At 35.7% G+C, this 19,871-nt stretch overlaps 1 protein-coding gene across 2 annotated transcripts in view; it reads left to right on the top strand.

The window, feature by feature from the left end:
• Positions 1–19,871, top strand: part of LOC104586363 (ABC transporter G family member 28-like) — a 140,015-nt gene that overhangs the window by 44,727 nt on the left and 75,417 nt on the right. For both annotated transcript variants that reach the window (XM_088897993.1, XM_088897991.1), the window contains one exon: positions 9,792–9,865. In XM_088897993.1, the coding sequence (XP_088754119.1) occupies positions 9,792–9,865 (74 nt within the window). The remainder of the gene's footprint in view (positions 1–9,791; positions 9,866–19,871) is intronic.

Below are 19,871 nucleotides of genomic sequence, written 5' to 3'. Positions count from 1 at the left end.
AGGAAGACCTTTGGCCGGGGGAATTACCCCTTAAAACTGAAATTCCCTATACTCTACTCATTATTAAACTATAAATCTGAACCCGTTGCTAGGTTTGGCTTGTCCTCAGCAGTGTTTTAAAAGGCGTGGGAGGCGTCCAAGCAAGGCGCTCCCAAAACGCCCTGAAGCGTATGCCAGAGGCGCTAACACCTCTGAGGTGTACACCTCTTGTGCTTTTTTCATGAGGCGTGCTAGAGGCATATGCCTCATGCGCCTCATGTGCATCTTATATAAAGACAGAAAAAAAAAGAAAAAAGAAAAAAAGGAAAGGAAAGGAAAAGAAAAAGAAAGAGAAGAAAAAAAGAGAAAAGGAAAGAAAAGAAAAGGGAATGGAAGGGAAGAAAGGATAAGGTGAAAGGAAGTGGTTTGACAAGATCCCTTTTTCAACTAATGTTATGCATCTTTATTCTTTTTAATATAAAAGATTTTTATTAAAAATAAAGAAAAATGAGATCCCCCTTACTTTCAAACTTGGAAAGGTTTTCTTATATCAAAATTCTTTGGACAATAGAGTTTGGTCTCCCTCCCTCAAAGGCCTCTTCTCTTGTGCTTCTTTTTTTTAACCTTCTTATCTTTTCAAAACTTGTGAAAGATTTCCCGGTCAAAGAAATTTGGCGTAACCAATTCCTCCTAAGATGCAAACTCATTGTTGGGAAGTGTTCCTTAGAAAGATTAACACCTGTGACATGCTACAAAAAAGAAGGCTAAATAAATGCCTCCCTCCTCATGTTTGTATCCTTTGTATGGCTAGTGGTGAGACCCTTACTCATTAATCTCCTGCTCTTTTGTTGGGAAAACTTCTCTTCACTCTTTGGTTGTAAATGAGCCCCCAGGCCCCCCACAAGTTGTGGTTAGCTTGTTCAACTCTAACTTCTTGAGGCAACAAAAAAAGGGAGACGATGTTTGTGGAGGGTAACAAGAGCAGCTGTGGTATGGACCATCTGGCATCTGGGAGGAATGAAATCAAAGGATTTTCAATGAGAAAAGTAAATCTAAGGAAGAAGTGATTGAAACCATAAAAGTCAGATCTGCACATTGGGTAAAAACAATTGAAATATTCAAAGATGTCTCAACAAATGAAATAATAAGGAAATGTAAGGAAGTTGCACATTGGATACACATAAGGAGATTATCAGCATGGATTGGAAACCTCCAGAGATAAATAAATTGAAGCTGAACTATGATGGTAGCTCCTTTAGAAACCCCAGGAGGGAAGGTACAGGGGGAGTCTTTAGAAATCATCTTGGAGAAGCTGTGGCTTTATTCTCAGGACCAATTGGTTAAAGAGACTCAGTTCAGACAGCAATTATGGCACTGTTAAGGCTTGAAATTAGCAGTACAATTAGATGTTAGAGAGTTGGAAGTAGAAGGGAACTTGCTCTTTGTCATCTCTTTGGCTAAGCAAATAAACTCAGTGCCCTGGAAATATAGATTTGAATTCAGGGAGATTGATCTTCTTGCGAAGAGCCTTTGCTCTAAATTTGGTTGGGTTAAAAGGACAGCAAATAGATTGGCAGATACCCTAGAAAAACAAGGAGTTGACAGGTCCACTTTATTTTGGTCAAAGCTATAGCTGATAGTAGCAAAACGAAGAGATGAGGATCCTTGTAATGTGGGGCAAATTGTATTCTGATGTACGCTATAATACAGAGTAGCTAAAACACTTGTAATCTGTTTTAAGTTTAATAAATAAAATTACTTTGCTGATAAAAAAAGTAAGGTCAAATAAATGCCCTCACCTCGCATATGTTTCCTTTGCCTTGCAAGTGGTGAATCCTTTCTCATTTGTTGCTTTATTTTCTTTTGTACTTGGTATTTGGGAATTCTGTTCTCTTTTTGGTTGCGGGTAGATATCTCCACAGGATGTAGTGATCCTATTCAGCCCAAGTTTCCTAAGACAACCAAGAAAGAGAGGAAGAATTATGTAGAAAGCAATTCGGGCTTCTGTAGTGTGGACTGTTTGGGAGGAAAGAAATAGGAGTTTTAATAAGAAAAGTAGATTGGAAGGGGAAATTTGTGTAGTTATAAAAATCAGAGCAGCACATTGAATAAGGACAGTTGATATACTCAAAGACTTCTAAGTGAATGACATCATATGGGCATCGACTGAAGTGGCATTTTCCTCTAAATAAAAAGGGAAAGATAGTTATGGAGTGGTCACCCCCAGCAGATATAAAGTAAAACTAAATTTTGATGGGAGCTCCATGGAAGCACTGGCATGGAAACTATTGGAGGAGTATTTAGAGATTGTACAGGGAAAGTGTTGGCTATGTTTCAGGACCTTTGGAGTTGGGAGATTCACTAAAGGCTGAACTGATGGTGCTGCTGCAAAGCTTCAGACTTGCTAAACAATCAGATTTTCAGCAATTGGAAGTAGAGGGAGATTCAAAGCTGATTATTTCTTGGGCCAGGAATAAACAGCTCATGCCATGGATCTATATGCATGAGTTTAGGGAAATATAGAGCATCACACAGAAGCTGGACATTACATTCAATTGGGTAATAAGAACTGCAAATGGGATGGATGATACTCTAGCAAAACAAGGGGTTTATGGGCAACAGTTGTTTTGAGCGCTATTGTAACATTTGTAACTTGTGGGGACTGGAACTGTTTCCTTTGTCTAACCAGACTGAGCTTAATAAAATTTTTAAAATTCTTGCTGGTAAAAAAAGAATCTATACATACTACATGCCTACTAGGTGGCACTGGTTTTACTTCCCACTGAATAGGAGAATATTAGAACACTTTTCTCCCACCTGTGATCTCTAGCTTTCTCTTTATTTTCTGTTTCTGTTCTATCTAATCTGAGCCATATTTACATGGCATCAGAGCACTAGAAGTTGGTGGCTATCTGATTCTCCTATTCTTTTCTTCTCTTTGCTTTCAATTTCTTCTTCTCAGATATGATATCTTAGTTCTCATAAAAAACCAGGTCTGAGAAGCCCAGTGATTCAGCAGATTGGATAGTCACTCGAGTGACCACATGGCGGTCTGAAGACCCTCTACTTGATGTTTCAAAGAGGGGCTATGGTGAACAGAGTTTGCAGGTTCAAAAATGGTTCATATAACCAGTCCAAGTGGGTTCTTCACATCAGTTTTATGGTGCCACAATTCAGATGGTGCATTTATGCTCTAGCAGTTGTGATTGCTGCATGTGTAAATTCCGAGTTGTTGGGTCTTGATTTACCACTTACCCCAAATGCACAGACGTCCCTAGATCCTAGCCATTTTTTGGCTATAGTGCATATATTAAGTGGGTCCAAGAAAATGTCCAGATTATGACTTGGCTGTGGAACAACATGGACCCTAAAATTAGCATTAACCTTTTTTGTTCAATAACAAAATTTCATTATAAATATAAAAAGATAATTACAAGATTGGGAAAGATAAACTTTCTTTACTCTCCACAAAGAAATATGCTATTACAATTGAGCCCAAAATAATTGATTACTTTCCACCCCTTGTTTTGCTAAAAGATCAGGTAAATCCATTTGCAGTTCTTTTGATGCAACTGAACATGACAAAGTATTGAGAACTCTTATGCTGTCCTTTCAAATTCTTCAAAATGAATTAAATGTATACCAGCCCCTTATTGTTTATTTAAAAGTGAAAGGTGTAACAACAACTATTAATATGAATTGGTTGTGTCCAGATCCTAGGGAGTAATGATATCCCTTGGCTGAAATTTTCTAGACTATAGATAGTTTCCTTGACACATGGGGTGGGCATGGTAACAGAGGGAGGTCATGCTCCTCCAATTATGGGAGTTGGACATGGTGATAGCCTAGAGCCAAGGGGAGGTTGTGGTGGCCCTTGAAACTGCCTAGCAATCTGGATGGGCATGCAATTAATTTCTGTTATGATATTTATGGCCTACCTTCTAGTTGGGCAAATTATGCAACCCAATCAATTGACTAGTAATGATTCAATTTCTTCCACATAGAATCTGGATCAGAAAAGTAAGCTTAAAGGTTGTGGTTTCCCTACTTACATGCAGTAGATTTTGCCAACAACTAATACCCTCGAGCATGGCTTCTTTGCTTTGCATATGTAGACAAAGCTTGATCCTAGATCTCCTTAAGATGTCTGCCCACATTAAGTTTTTTCCTCAAGGAAAGCTGAATGGACAGAAGCTAGGACATAATCATGTAATTCTCCTGGATCCACTTAGCATGGGTTGTACCCTTCTTAGGCTCAACAATATCCCCATCCAAGTAGCCTAGTTTCCCTCTCCCCCCAATGAACAACTTTACTCCCTTGGACCACTCCAAATAGTTAAGTCCATCAAGGGGAGTTATGAAAATAGGGAACTTTGTTCTTCTTTGGGAGGACATTTGGGTTGAAGACTCTGCTTTAAAGGAACGTTTCCCCTCCTTGTACTCTATTTCTTTGAATAAAAAAGAGGTTGTTTCAAAACCACTCTCCCCTCTTGTAATTCCTTTGGTTGGGATTTTCGGTTTTGTTGAGGGTTAAGGGATGAGAACATTGATTCTTTGTCCATACTCTCTTAATAAGGTTTGTCTACCACTTATTAATCTCCTGCCATTTTGCTAAATGTATTTGGGATTGTTTTTTCTTCTTTGCTTGGGTGTAGGTGGACTCTTCCACTGGACATGCAAAGATTGTTTGTCCCTACGTTGTTCAGTTGGCCAAAGAAAAGGGGGAGAATTGTGTGGAGGTGTGTATGGACTGCGGTTTGTTGGACCATTTGGGAAGAAAGGAACTCAGCTTTTTTTCCAGATAAGGAGATAAGCCTACAAAATATTCTGGAGGTGATTCACATTAGAGTGGTACACTAGCTCAAGTCCTTGGAGTTGTTTAAAGAATTTTCGATGGATGACCTGCCATGAAATTGAAAGGAAATTGCAAGCTCAGTTCCGGCTAAGGAAACATTTTTACATACTTGGACCCCCCTCCTCCCACTGGCTTTACCAATCTGAATTTTGATGGAAGTGTTGTTGGAAATCCAAGGCCTTCAGGCGTCGGGGGAAATACTAAGGAATGAGGAAAGGAATGTAATTGCTCTTTTTTCTGGACCAATTGGAGTTGGTGGTTCTCTTCGGGCTGAAATTATGGTGGCTTTCGAAGGAGTACAAAGAGCCAAGGAGCTGAACATTAGAAAATTGGTTATAGAAGGAGATTCTAAGTTGGTGGTGCGCTGGTTGAAACTTGAAAGCAGAAATAACTGGTTTCTGTAACTACAGTTATGAAAAGAGGAAATTTAAGTAATTGACAAAGGGTGTGCCAACTCCATGGCTGATGGGCTAACTAAACAAGGAGTGAAGAGGGGTTCTTTGTTTTGGGCTTAATTGTAACTTTGTTTTTTGGACTTTCGGTGGGAGAGTTAAGAGATCTTATCCCCCCTGCCCCTTTCCATACTTAAATCTTATTGTTTTAATGAAACTTACCTGTTATTGATTAAAAACAAAAAATTTCCCTTACACCAAAAAAAAAAAAGAGTATGATCTCCTCTTCCCAGAGGGTCCTTTTCTCATGCTTCTTTTTTCAAGTCCCTTTGCTAGTCTCCTCTTCAGATTTCCTTGTTAAGAAAGTTTGGTGCAGGCCTGTCCCCCTTACAATCAGTGCGTTTTGTTGGGAAGTGTTCTATGGGAAATTTAACACACAGAATAACTTGCAAAAGAGAAGATCTTTCTTGTGTATTTCTCCTAATTGGTGTATTCTTTTCAAGTCTGATGTTGAGAACTGTTACCACCTACTAATTGCTTGTTCATTTATTGCAGAAATTTTGGATTGGCTTTTCTCGTTGTTTGGGTGTAGGTGGATTCTTCCAATAGAGAAAATCATGCTAATTGACCCTTCTACCTTTGCCTAGCCTAAAAAAAGATGGACTATGTGGAGATGTGCAAGGGCATCCTTGATTTGGACCATATGGTAAGAAAGGAATGCAAGAATATTCCAAGAGAGGGAGAGCAGCCAACAAAAATAAAGGATTGTGTGATGAATAGGGCAATACATTGGTTAGAAACCTGGATATGTTCTTCCACCAATTTTCTTTTGATGATGTTTGGTGGAATTGGTCTATAGTGGCAAGTTGCTCTTTCAAAAAGGATAGAGTAAACGTAATTTGGGCACCTCCTCTTAAAGTATATTTAAAGATGAACTTTAATGGGAGTAGTCAAGGTAATCCAGCCCCATTTGGAATAGGAGTTTTGAGAAAAAGGATGGTAATGCCTTATCCTTTTTATCAGGTCTTGTGGGAGTTGGGGACCTTATTAGGGCTGAATTATTAGCTGCAATACAAAGAATACAGTTTGCAATCCAGCTAGGTGTGGAGCACCTACTAATTGAAGGGGGTTCCAAAGGTCATAGTGGGGTGGTTGGTTGAAGGACCCGAACACTGCCATCTAGTGCTATAAGAATGAAACCAAGAAATTGAAGTGGTTAACATGAAATATGAAATTAAGAATACAATGGGTGGGGAGATCAGCAAATGCATGGCTGATTGTTTAGCCAAGCAAGGGGAAAATAACAATTATTTTTATTGGGCTCAGTTGTAATCTTCTGTTTGTATTTTTAACTACTTTTTTGGAAGAGATCACAGCTCAAGCCTCTCAAAGGGATGTTTGTATTAGCTTGAAACTTTTGTTTAATAAATTATTTATTGATCCAAAAAAAAAATCAACCACACCTTCCCAACAGACCAAACAGACATTCACTACACACCCAAGGGCAAAATAGCATTGTTTGATTGCTTGGTATACTAAACTGCAGTTGTCACATACCTCTACTACCATTAATTGATCACATGATCCAAGAAGAACATCACTGAGACTTCAAAAGACCTTTAAACCACCAGTACACCTAACCGGGTCACCACAAAATATAGATGCCTTGGTGCCATGACCGAAGGGAAAAGAGAAAAAGGTAGAAAGAAAAAGTTCAGATCACACTGAGTTGTCCTCTTGAAGTCTTCAATTAAAAATGTAAGTTTTTGGAGAGAGGAATGATCAGTCCCTGCTTTCATACCATGAAAACAAAACTGACTTGTAAATTGAAGAGAGAGGAGAAAAGAGGGAGAAGGCAGAGAGAAGAATGGGCAGAAAAGTTAGAAAAAGAATATTGAGTGGCTAGTGGCTTCCCACTCTCTTTACTTTAAAAGGGTGACATAAAATGTAAAATGACTAATATGCCATTGTGTCAATAATTGTAAATATTACAAAAATACTATTCTTGCAATTCATTACGATTCAAATAAATTCATTTTTAGTGCTCTACTTTGTTATATTTTTTGTTTATATTTAGCTTTGTCAAGGGACACTTGTTTTAATGCTCTTACTGGAAAATGATTTATTTATGTTATTTAAGATCATATATTGAGTTTATTTTCCATCATATGTAGGTTAAAGAGCCATTTTATTGAACTATGGCTCATGGAGTGGCATAAGTCTTGTGCATTAAGAATCTTCTAGAAGAGATGGGGTTCATAGTTCATAGCCCCATGCTATTCTATTGTAATAATAAGGCTGTTATCAACATAGCTGCTAATCCAATGCTGCGTGACCAAACAAAATGTACTGAAGTGGATAAGCATTTCGTAATGGAGGAATTTGATAGGGGTGAAGTGTGTACTCCTTATGTTAGCTCTAAGATTAACTGATGTATTTACAATAGGTTGAAATGTCTTGCACCGTAATGAGTTATGTAACAAGTTAGGAATGATTGACATCAATGTTTTAAAAGCGCAAGGAGCAATTTGTGCCTGAGGTGCAAGGTGCAAGGTGAGGTTTGTGCCTTTTTGAATCAAGGCGTAAACATTAAAAAAATGTTAGAAAATAAAAAATGTCAGAAAATTCAAAAATGCCAAAAATTTTCAAAAATGCAAAAAATAAAAAATATTATACATAATATTAATAAAAAAATATAAACTTAAATTTTAAAAAACCTATTATTTAAAATTAGAATACATAAACATAACATGTAAAGCATATTCAAATGAAAATTTAAAAATGAAGTCAAACTTATAAAGAATTTTTCAAGCATGTAAAACCCACAATCTCTTTATCCTCAATTGCATTACTTCAAGTAGCTAATGTGATGTAAAACATATTGCATTCCTGATTCTACAAGCTGCCTTTGTACCACGCCCCTTGAGGCAAGCCCAAGCAAGTCCATGTTAGGGTCTTAAATTCTTAAGTCTCACATAAAAAATAATGATTTTATAACTTTAATTGCCTTTTAAGGAGATATTTATTAGAATGGATGAATGAATGAACAACATTAGAATGAATGAATGAGGTAATTAAAGTTATCAAAACATTATTTTTTATGTGAGAATTAAGAATTTAAGACCCTAAGATGGACTTGTTTGGGCTTGCCTCGAGGGGCATGGTTGGGAGTCCGGGGGCTCCCCAGCCACTAGGTTCAAAAAAAGCATGAAATTTTAAAAAGGTGCATGCCTGGGCTGAGGCGCAAGGCGCATTAGGCACACACCTAGGTGCACCAGGCGTGTGCCTTTCGAAAGGTATGTGCCTGTGCCTAAGACCTAGGCGAGGCACGTACCCTAAAATGTGCCTCACTGTATCAGATTTGATTACAATGATGAAAGGAGATTCCTAAACTATAGTGGCTTGGCTAAAAAATGATGCCCAAAGAACATGGCAACATGGACATACATTGAGAGAAATCCAGAAAATAGCAAGGGAAATGGTTTTTTCAGTTCTAGGGTGTCTAGATCAGCAAATTGTATAGCTGGCTCAATTGCAAAACAAGGGGATAACAGGGAACAACTATTGGAGGGTAAGAAATGAAAACTAATATGTAAAATTTGTATAATGGTAAAGGGAAGGTTAGGTGAAGGCCCCTAACAAGGGGGACACAACTGTACATGGCATTTTTTTGATATCAATAAAGTTTATCGTTAACAATGAAAAAAAAGAAAGAGAAGAGATTATGAAGTTCCATATATAAATATATGAAAAATAGAAAAAGATATGAGCCCATGATTTTAGAGAATATTCTATGATAACAAATGAAATGGATGAAATGGCTGAACTGAATGACTTATTGTTTTGAGTCCTAGTGAATAAATTACTAAGGAGGTTGTGAACTCCTTAATGAAGCAGTTGGTTAGGGAAGCCTTTTTTTTTATAGAAGTCTGAATTGCTCATTCAGGTGAATTCCCAGATCCTACTAATTCCCTAGCTGACAGTTTAGCCAGGGCAGGTGTTGCTAGATAGGGGTGTGATTGAGAGATGCCAAGTCCAGGGGCACTGTTCTAATATGATTTTTGAGGTTTTTATTAAGTATGGTCAGCTCTGTTTTTGTTTCTTTGTAGTTTGTACTGCACCTAGTGCCTGTTAGGAAAGTTCAGAATGCAAATTTCTGTTAATTTCATAAAAAAAAGGCTGAAGCAGAAGCTTAGTTGATTACTTAAAGTAATTTTTTATTTAATATTTTGTTCACTAAAATACAAATAAATAAGTCATTCAATTCAGCAACTTCAGCGATTATCAAACATCCCCCAAGTCTTGATGTTCATACTTAACTACTGATAGCTTCCCATATGCTTTGTTTTGTTGATGTCTCCTTCAATTTGAAGCATATTTAATTTATATTTTATTTACTTTTAGCATATGAGTTGAATGTAAATGCTTCTGTACATATATTGGCTCTTTTTGTATACGCCGAGGGATTCTCACTCTCTTATAGTTATTTTAATACAAAAGTCATATTGGAGCTAAATGTGTTTGTAGTTCTAACTAGGATTTGACCTATAATTACCATCTTGCAGGGTGCTTCAAGTTGACTAGTTGTGATTCAAATACTGCAAATCAAAATATCCATGCATACGGTATCATGCTAATTGTAAGTGTTTTCTTGTTCCACTTACTGTAAATGATTCTCTTCTTAAATCAAAAAAGAGATCATTGACATACATAGACGCAGACATATCATATAAATATGAAGAAAAATATGGTCAGGTAGCAAAGTTTCCTACATGACCTGCATTTTTGTTTTTTTTTTTTTTTTTATGAATGAGTGAAGAAATTTATTAATCAGAAAATGTGAAAGTTACAAGCATCCCAAGGAGAGGCATGTCTCACAAGGTGCAACCTCTCCTAAGAAATTAAATACAGTTTTTTCAGACTCAATTAGAACAAGTCACAAAGTAGCCCAATAAAGACAATCCTGAAAAGCCCCTTGTTTGGCTATTGAATCAGCTACAGCATTAGCTGATCTGGCCACCCATTGAACACTAACTCTCATATTGCTACCATTTCACTTTTTTTTACAGATCTCTATAACCCCATGTAACAGACTCTGGGTTCAAGAGCCACCCCACAACCACTTGAGAATCACCTTCAATTATTAAGTGATCCACCCCAAGCTGGTTTGCAATCTGGATTCCTTGAAAAGCAGCTAGTACTTGTGCCCTTGTGGAGTCACCCACTCCCACTGGTCCTTAAAATAAGGAAATGATATTTCTGTCTTTATTCCTTACGACCCCTCCTATACCCGAAGGTCCTGGGTTACCCTGGCTGCTTCCATCAAAGTTCAGTTTAATGCATCCTTGGGGGGGACGCGTCCAATCTACAACTCTTTTGCCCACTTCTAGCCAATTCCTCCAAAGATCATCAAAAGTAACCAGCAAAACTGTTTAATGTTTTCAGCCAAAATATTGCCCTTGTCTAAGTGCATTTGTTAACTTCAGAGAGACTTCTTTCCTTTCCTAGGAAGATTCTGGCATTTATTTCTTCCCTAATGGTCCACAGGAGAGCAACTCTAATGCATTTCCACATAGTTCTCCCTTTTCTCGTGTGCCACCCAAAAGTAGATGGGTTAAATAGCATACTTACATTAGATGGCAGGTTCCACCTACATCCAAACAAATCAAATATCTAATTCCATAAAGTTGCAGCAAAAGGTGGATATTAGTAAGTGGTAACAATTGTCATTCTAAGCTTTACAAAGAAAACACCAATTAGGGGATAGACATTAGTAAGGTTTCTTCTTTTGCAGGTTTTCCAAAGTATTAATCTTACTATAGTGAACTTCCCAGCAAAAAACAACTTTTTTTTTTTTTTTTTGGGGGGGGGGGGTATAGGTCTAATCCACACTTCTTGCACCAGGAACATCCAAGGGGTAGAGTTGGAGCCGAGGTATTTGAAAAAGGAAGCAGAAGTAAAGGTGCCTTTTAGGGTAAGGGTCCAAATTCTGGTGTCAGGTTTAGAAGGATCCAAGCAAACAGATTCAAGCAACAATAACAACTCAGAAACACAAGTATCTTCCCAGAATCAAACAGAAAAACCAAAGCAAGCTTTATACCTGATTAAATCGAGGAAATAGGGCATAATACCATGAATAGCCTTCCAAGATGTAGTGAGAGTAGCCTGACAAGATACCTTGACATCCAAACCATTCTCCAAGCAACCATGGATACTAGGGGTGGATTCAAGCCGAGTCGAATATCTAGCTATTCAAGCTCGGCTCACCTATAAAGTATGAGGCTCGAGCCTGATTCAAGCTAGATACTTGAGCTCGATTTCAGCTTGAGTCAAAAGCTCATAAGCTCGAGCTTGACTGTGAGCTAAATGTTTTACAAAATAAAAAATTCTACATATAAAAAATTATTTTTTATTTGACATATAAAAAATTAAGAGTTATAAAAATAGATGTTATTATTATTATTTATAAAAAATAAAATATTATAATATAATGTTTTTTTTTTTATTTATATATTATTTTCTCTATGTATAATATTATATATATATATATGTGTGTGTGTGTGTGTGTGTATAGATATGCAAATGTGTATGTATACATATATGTAAAAGCTCAAGTAGGCACGCGAGCCTTACGAGCCGAGCTTTATTGGGCTCGAGCTCGGCTTGAAACTCAGTTTAGATTGAGCCATGGTTTCAAATGTTGCCAAATGTCGCTAATGTCGCCCAACATATGTCGATGTCGAGGCTCACCGACATGAAAATGGATGGTAATATAAAAATTACATTATTTCGGTCGACATTTCCTATATTTCGGAAATGTCGACCAAATCGGTCCAAATAACCAAAAAGAAATGCAGTTTTTCCTATTATGTCGATAGGATGTTGACTAATGTCGACAAGATGTCAACTAATTTCGACAAGATGTTGACTAATGTACATAAATAATATTTCCATTAATAATTTCTATTTAATATTTCAAACAAAATATTTATAAAAAAGAATTAACAAAATATAAAAACAAAAGAATAAATTAATTACTTTATAACATAAAACATAAAATATTTTTCAAGTAATAAAATATTAACTAGTTAGTATTTTTTAAAATATTTATTAAAATCAGAAAATGTTTATTAAATTTTATAATAAATCATATTCTACATTTAATATAAAAAATCAGAATAAATTTAATAAATTTTGTACTAAATCATAATTTATTATAAATTTAGTACTAAAAATCATAATAAATTCATTAAGTTTTATAAGAAATCAGAATTTATCATAATCTTAATACTACAAAAAAGGAGAATCAGTTTATTAAATTTATAGTAAAACATAATGTATTATAACTTTAATATTTAAAAAAACAGAATAAATGTATTTCTATTTACTAGTGTGAAATAAATATATTAGAATTTATAATAAATCAGAATTAAAAATAAGAAAAGAAAATATCAGATAACCTTGTAAAAACATCAAAATGCATAATAAATTAGTAAATCATCATTTCCTAATTTGTTATTGATCTTAGTTTCTTAGCTTTATATAATGGTTGGGATTAAGATGATAGTCTAGAAATATGTATTCATGCTTCTTTTATCATTTTACAAAATATCTTTGCATATTTCCACATATTTCATAATATTTCCACAATGTCTCTAATTTTTACAATATTTCCCCTTGACATTTCCGATATATGTCCTATATTTTGGTAAGCGACATTTCCATCGACATCGACATTTTAAAACTTGGATTGAGTTATATCGAGCTTTTCATGAGCCGGTCTCAAATAGCTTGTGAAAATATTGGCTAGTGGTCACCCCCCTAATGGATACTATCCACCACCTCATGCCATGACCTTCTTCTCTCTAGAGGCCATCTCCATAGCCATTTTCTTAATAGAGCTTCATTCTTATGACTAATAGAGCTTCATTTTCCCTATTAGTACATAATTATGGAAAGGACAGTTGTGGCTCTACAAGAAAGACTAAAACAAAGGAAGAATAATGTACATAAGATACATCATAAAAGGGTGCTCCCAAGTGACATAAATCAGTCTCTACACCCCACTCAAACTGATGCCAAGGTACAAGCATCAGTTTGCCAACTAGAAACTAGTGATGAGCACGAGTGTGGCAAAGATGTGTCCAATAGAAAATTGATCTTTGATGAAGTGGCAATCAATCTCTACATGTTTGGTCCACTCATGGAAGATTGGGTTGGATGCAATCTTGGTAGCACTTACATTGTTAGCATAAATCAAAACTAGAGATGCTAAGGAGGTACCAAGGTTATCGAGGAGGGCTCTTAGCCATATTATCTCACTACAGACAGAGGACATAGCCCTAGACTCAGCCTTAGTAGAGGACTTGGAGACAATATGTTGCTTTTTACACTTCCAGGATATGAGAGTCACCAAGAAAGACACACCAGCTAGTAGTGGATCGACATCCTACCCAATTAGCGTCTGCATAAGCAGAAAGGCTAAGTGGAGTAGATGCAGAAAAGAAGATGCCATGTGAAAGTGTTCCACGAATGTATCGGATAATACGAAGAACTGCAATCATGTGTGGTTGTCAAGGAGAAGAGACAAACTGACTAACCACTTGGACAACATAAGAAATATCCGAACATGTCATAATAAGGTAGATAAGGCTACCAACAAGTTGTCGATAAAGAGTAGCATCCGCTATGGGGTACCCATCATCCTTCAAAAGTTTCAGATTCATCTCAAGAGGTGTGTCAACTTGTTTGTCATCATTCAGGTTTGTAGATTTCACAAGATCCATTGCATACTTGTGTTGATTAACAAAATACCCATAGGGAGAATAAGTGACTTCTAGCCCCAAGAAATAAGTAAGATGACCAAGGTCCTTCGTTTTGAAGGACTAATTAAGAAGCTGCTTCAAAGAAGAAATGCTATGATTGTCATCATTGGTAATGAGAGTGTCATCCACATACAGAAGTAATAGTGTCTCGACATGAACAGTGAATAATCTGAGTAATTCTGAGATTCCTTTCTTCCCAAAGAGTCCAAGTCAAGGCAGCACGAGCACATCTCCACATAATTCTCCCTATTTTTGTAGGCCAATAAAAGGTAGAATGGTTGAAGAGCATGTGAACTTCTGCTGGTAGACTCCAATTACCCCCAAACAACGAAAGTAGCCAAGCCCAAAGGTCTGCAGAAAAGGGACAAGATACTAATAGATGGTAACAATCCTCACCGTGAGCTCTACAGAGGATACACCAATTAGGAGAAATACAAAGAAAAGGTCTTCTCTTTTGTAGGTTGTCTAAAGTGTTTACTTTCCCATGGAAAACTTCCCAACAAAAAGCCATAATTTTTGGGGGGACTGGCCTCCACCAAATTTCTTTTGACGGAAAGTTGGGGATCATGGATTGGTGCAAGCGTACTTACAGGATCAAGAGAAGAGGAACTCGTGGCTAGAGATGATGGATCAACTTTTGGTGATGAAGGGGGCAGAGTGATAGAAGCCGGAGCAGCTAGCCTCTTCCTAAAAAAGACACAGAGCAATTCTGGAATAGGAGGTGAATCAAAAGAATAAACCATCGAAATGGAAGTAGCAGGTAACTTAGCAGTGTAGGCAAAAAAAGAAATGTTTTCAAGGAAGATGACATTGCAGGACACATCAACCCGACGAGATTGGGGATCATAGCAGAGGAAGCCCTTATGATCAGGGCTATATCCCACAAAAGCACACATTGATGATTGGGGAGTAAGCTTTGAGCACTCATGTGGTGGAAGGTGAACGAAGCATACACAACCAAAAACATGAAGAACAGAAAAATTAGGTGAATGATGAAACAAGCTTTGAAAAGGAGAGGTATTATGCAAGACAAATGAAGGAAGAGTGTTAATAAGATACACAGCAATGTTGACTGCCTCCACCCAAAATGAAGTAGGAGCATGGGAATCATGAAGAAGGGTCCGAACTATGCTCAGTATATGCCTATTCTTACGCTCTACCACTCCATTTTGTTGTGGAGTGCTAGGACAAAATCTATGGGATTGAATTCCATTGTCTCTCAAAAAGTTTTGAAAGTCTCCATCAAAGTATTCACCCCCCGAGTTTGAATGAAGAACCCATATGTTTGCATTAAATTGGTTTTTGATCTTTGCTTAGAAAGAACTAAAGGTAGAAAAAACTTCAGATTTATTTCTCAAAAAATATATTCAGGTAAAACGAGTACAATCATCAATAAATGTAACAAAATATTTATATCCCAACCTTGGAACAACCGGAGACGATAAAGCATCACTATGTACTAGTTTAAAGGGAACAAAAGCATGCTCAACAGTAGAGGGAAAGGGTAAAACATAGCTCTTACTCAAGCAACAAGAAATACAAGCTTTATCAACATTATTAAAGGAAATAACTTTAGACGACAAAAGTCCATCAGGAAACAAAGACTCGAGTTTATTTGCATAGGGATGACCAAGTCGCCTATGCCACAAATTATTTCTGCAAACAAGTTCAGAACTAGGGGTAGTAGTAAGCAAACAGAATGTAGAAGAAGGCCCTAGTGTCTTTTCAAATTCCAAGGCAAATAGTCGACCTAGTCTATGCCCCTTCCCTTTCACTGTCCTAGTACGCTAGTCCTGTATCAAACAACCATCATGGGAAAAGGAAACAATGTTACCATCCTCAACTAGTTGACCGACTGAAATCAGATTTGTTGTGAATTTAAGAACAAATAAAGTTTTAGGAAGATGAAAGCAGGAATTAACAAATGTAGGCAAAGACAAATCATTGCATCCAATGATGTCCAATTTCTCTCCGTTAGCAGTAATAATATGTTTATTCAAATTTTTGGTTTAATGGACTGACCAATGTGTGCCCCTGTCATATGGTTAGAGGCATTGGAATCAATGATCCATAAATGACTAGGAGAGAAACAATAATAGGATGACTCACCAAAAAGATCGATGGCTGAAAATGCAGAAGAAATAGCTGAGAGTACTAGCTGCTGCATTCTTTCTTTTGTAAGAGCTCCAGAATTTTCATCCTTTCCTGCTGAAGTAGCACTCCCTCTCTTTGCACCTTCAATTGTTGTCTGGAAAGCCTTATGTTGACTCTTTTTAGAACTTGAACCATTCCTCTTAGCTGGCCAGGTAGGACATTCAGGAATGATAATATGTCCATATTCCCATCAATGTAACCTTGCAGCCCATGGCTCACTGTAGACCATCTTGCTGAAATGACCCATTCCTTGTAGTTATATTCATCTAGTTTCACATTACTAATCTGTACAGATTCCCAAGATGAACAACATTTGTCTACTGTCCTGAAACTTCTGGATGAGGCTTCACTTATGTTGGAAGACATACCGAACTCACCAAAGACTGTTATTTGAGTGTAGAACAGGTCAAATAATACTTCTCTTTGCTGAAACTTCAGAAAACTGAGTTAGGAAGCACTCAAATCTCTTCGACTGATGGTGAAATACTACTCTTTGCCAAAACCTCAGAAAACTGAGTTAGGAAGCACCCAAATCTCTTCGACTGATGGTGAAATACTACTTCTCTTTGCCAAAACCTCAGAAAACTGAGTTAGGCAGCACCCGAATCTCCTGGACTGGTGCTACTTACAGTCCAGTGGCTAGAACAATAATCCCTTGGACTGATACTCCTTATGGTCCAGCAGCTAGACCTGTTAACTAGGTCTACTCCACAGTTTCTTGCCTCACTTGGGCATACAGCTGTTTTTCTGGGCCTCCTTGGAGATTTTTCCCAGGAAATAAAACTGGAAACTACTTCAGTTCGCCACGACCAGAAATAGCACTCCCTCTTTGTTGTTCCAACAATAAAAAAGTGGCGTAAGAAAAAAGGAGGAGATGAAGGAGAGAGTAAACGAGTAGAAGCAGAGCAGATTACAGCTCTGATACCATGTTTGGATTCTGGTTTTGATGGAGGAAGAAGAAGATTAGAAAATAGGGTGGCAGCTTCTTTCCAGACCTTCAAAATGTTATTTATATTAGGGCAACAAACTTACATGGGTTAACAAAATTACCCCCATTAGTAAGAGGTAATCTATATATATATATATATATATATTAAAATTGGTCTGTCCATGTCAGCGTGTCTGTCCTTTGAGAGAAACTATTTATCTATTTTTTGCATTTTTCTTATTTTCTTTTGTTTTAAAATTATAAAACAGTAATCATTGGTTATCTTGATTAGATTAATAAAGCTACACACTATTAGAGAGACCTTTGGGTTTCCCATTGCCTCTTATTTTAATGCATGTTATTATTGCATTTAAAAGAGAGAGAGAGAGTAGTAATAATATAAATAGGTTGAGGTTAAATAATAAAAAAAATCTTAATTTAAAAATCCGCTAAACTTTCACTAAAAATAAATATTAACAAACTTAGTAAATCTTAAAAATGTGTTTCAACTCCACTTAAAAATCAAACTTAATAAATGCCAATAAAAATAAGAAACTCATATAAAAATATTAATTGATAGTTTTAATAATATTATTAGATAAGTTATGAGTTAAGACCTTTATTGTGCATAATGAACTCATTAAAATGATAACAATTAATGAAAATTTAAAATGCAGAACCCATATTAATTGATAGTTTTAATAATATTATTAGATAACTTTGTATTAATGCATTTTTAATTAATTAATAATATTTATTAGTTGAGACCTTTATTGTGCATAATGAACTCATTAAAAATGATAAAAATTTATAATGCAGAACCTATTTTATTGCAAAAATTACTGAATAATAATGAAAAAACTCCAACAATTAATTAAAAATCCAGAAAATTCTGAAAAACATAAACATAATTAAAATACTAAAAATAATTAACAAATATTGAAAATTAATAATATTTTATATTAATAAGGGTATTTACAGAAAATAATTAAAAAGTACAATTAATAGTATTTTATTATTAAAAAATACCCAAGCCAGAAATTATTGAAAAATATTGAAAATTATCTGTATTTTTTATTAACTATGGTATTTATTTAGTTATTTAATTTATTTTTACTGAAAGCAAATGCAAATTAATTTTGTAATGACTAATATGCAAAAATAAATGCTGAAAATACTGAGAATTGTTGAAAAATACTCATATGCAAAAATTACTGAGTAATAATGAAAAAACACCAAAAATTAATTAAAAATCTGAAAAACCTAAAGCTTAATTAAAATAATTAAAATTTAAATTAGTTGTATTTTTTTGCAAAAAATACTGAATTAATAATGAAAAAATAATGTATTTTAATTATTAATAGTAATATAATTAACAGTAATTATTTTTAAACTGTAATTAACAGTAATTATAATTTAAGCTATAAATAATAGAAAAATACATTTAATTACCAAAAAGTTATATTTAATTACCTGAAAATTACATTTAATTAGTTTTAGCCAAGAATATAGCAATATTTCTGAAATTATGATAATTTTCAAAAATTACTGTATTTTAAATAAATATAGTAATTTAGTAATTACTATATTTTAATAGCTAACAATAAAAAGTTACAAATTGTTTATAACTTAACCTAACTCGATTAGATCTATAAATTTGTAGGCTCAAGCAACTATTTTCTTTTGAGTTAGGTCTAGCTAAGATATGCACCATGCCCACACATTATCAGGGATAATTAGATTCGAAGTCTAATTCGGTATCAAACTTTTGGAGTTCAATGATGGCTTTAGCAGATTGGGCTCGAGCTAAACAATCCCTAATAAGCTCAACTTAAATGTTATATGCATATATGGTAAATATTATTATATAATATTTAAATAACAAATTTTATATTAATATATAGAAATGTTACATATATTTTTATACTAGACTAGGATTAAATAAAAATTTTAATTTGTAAAAAATGATAGTTTTATAATTAATACAGGCCTCTTTATCAACAGAAACCATGCAAGCCCGAGCGCAACCCTTATATAAAGCCCGAAGCTCGAGCCCGAGCCCGAGCCCGAAGCCTGATCTGTACACAAAATGTCTTATTTTCAGTATACTTTTATAAACTAATATTATATTAATTTAGTAATAATTTAATAAATTAATAAATTAATTTATATTTCCTAATAGTAAATTGATATTTGTTAATAATTTAAGAAGCATATTTGATATAAGTACTTTTTTATATATGTAATAGTATCGGGCCGTACTCGGGCTTGGGCCGAGCTTATTTGAGAAAGCCCGATCTCAAGTCCACAGGCCTGAAATTCTGTCCAAGCATGAAAAATAACGGGTTAGGCTGGGCTGGGCCGTTAAGCTACCCGACCCATGAATAGGTTTAATTGTATACATCAAAAATCATATGAAATAAAAATTTAAACATCTTTTTTCATTTTTTTTTTTAAAATGGACCTCTCATAGATTGGTCCGGTCTGGCCTGGCCCAAGGCTCGACCCATGGCACGGCTCAGGTTGTGGGTTGTGCCGAACCGACCCCCTAAATTATCCCAGGGAGAAAGGCACAACTTGGGATGCGTCATGGGCCAGCACAGCCTGACCCGCACTGCATGTGGGTCGTGTTGTGCTGGCCCAACACGATCCGATTTACACCTCTACTTGATCCCCCCCCCCCAATACTGGCGATAGGGCGGGGAAATTCAAGGATTCCCCATCCTTAATGAGGAGTG

This window comes from Nelumbo nucifera, chromosome 2 (genome assembly GCF_055504915.1).
Source record: "Nelumbo nucifera cultivar China Antique chromosome 2, China Antique-T2T, whole genome shotgun sequence".
Lineage (NCBI taxonomy): Eukaryota > Viridiplantae > Streptophyta > Magnoliopsida > Proteales > Nelumbonaceae > Nelumbo > Nelumbo nucifera.
This window is presented reverse-complemented; position numbering and strand designations above follow the sequence as displayed.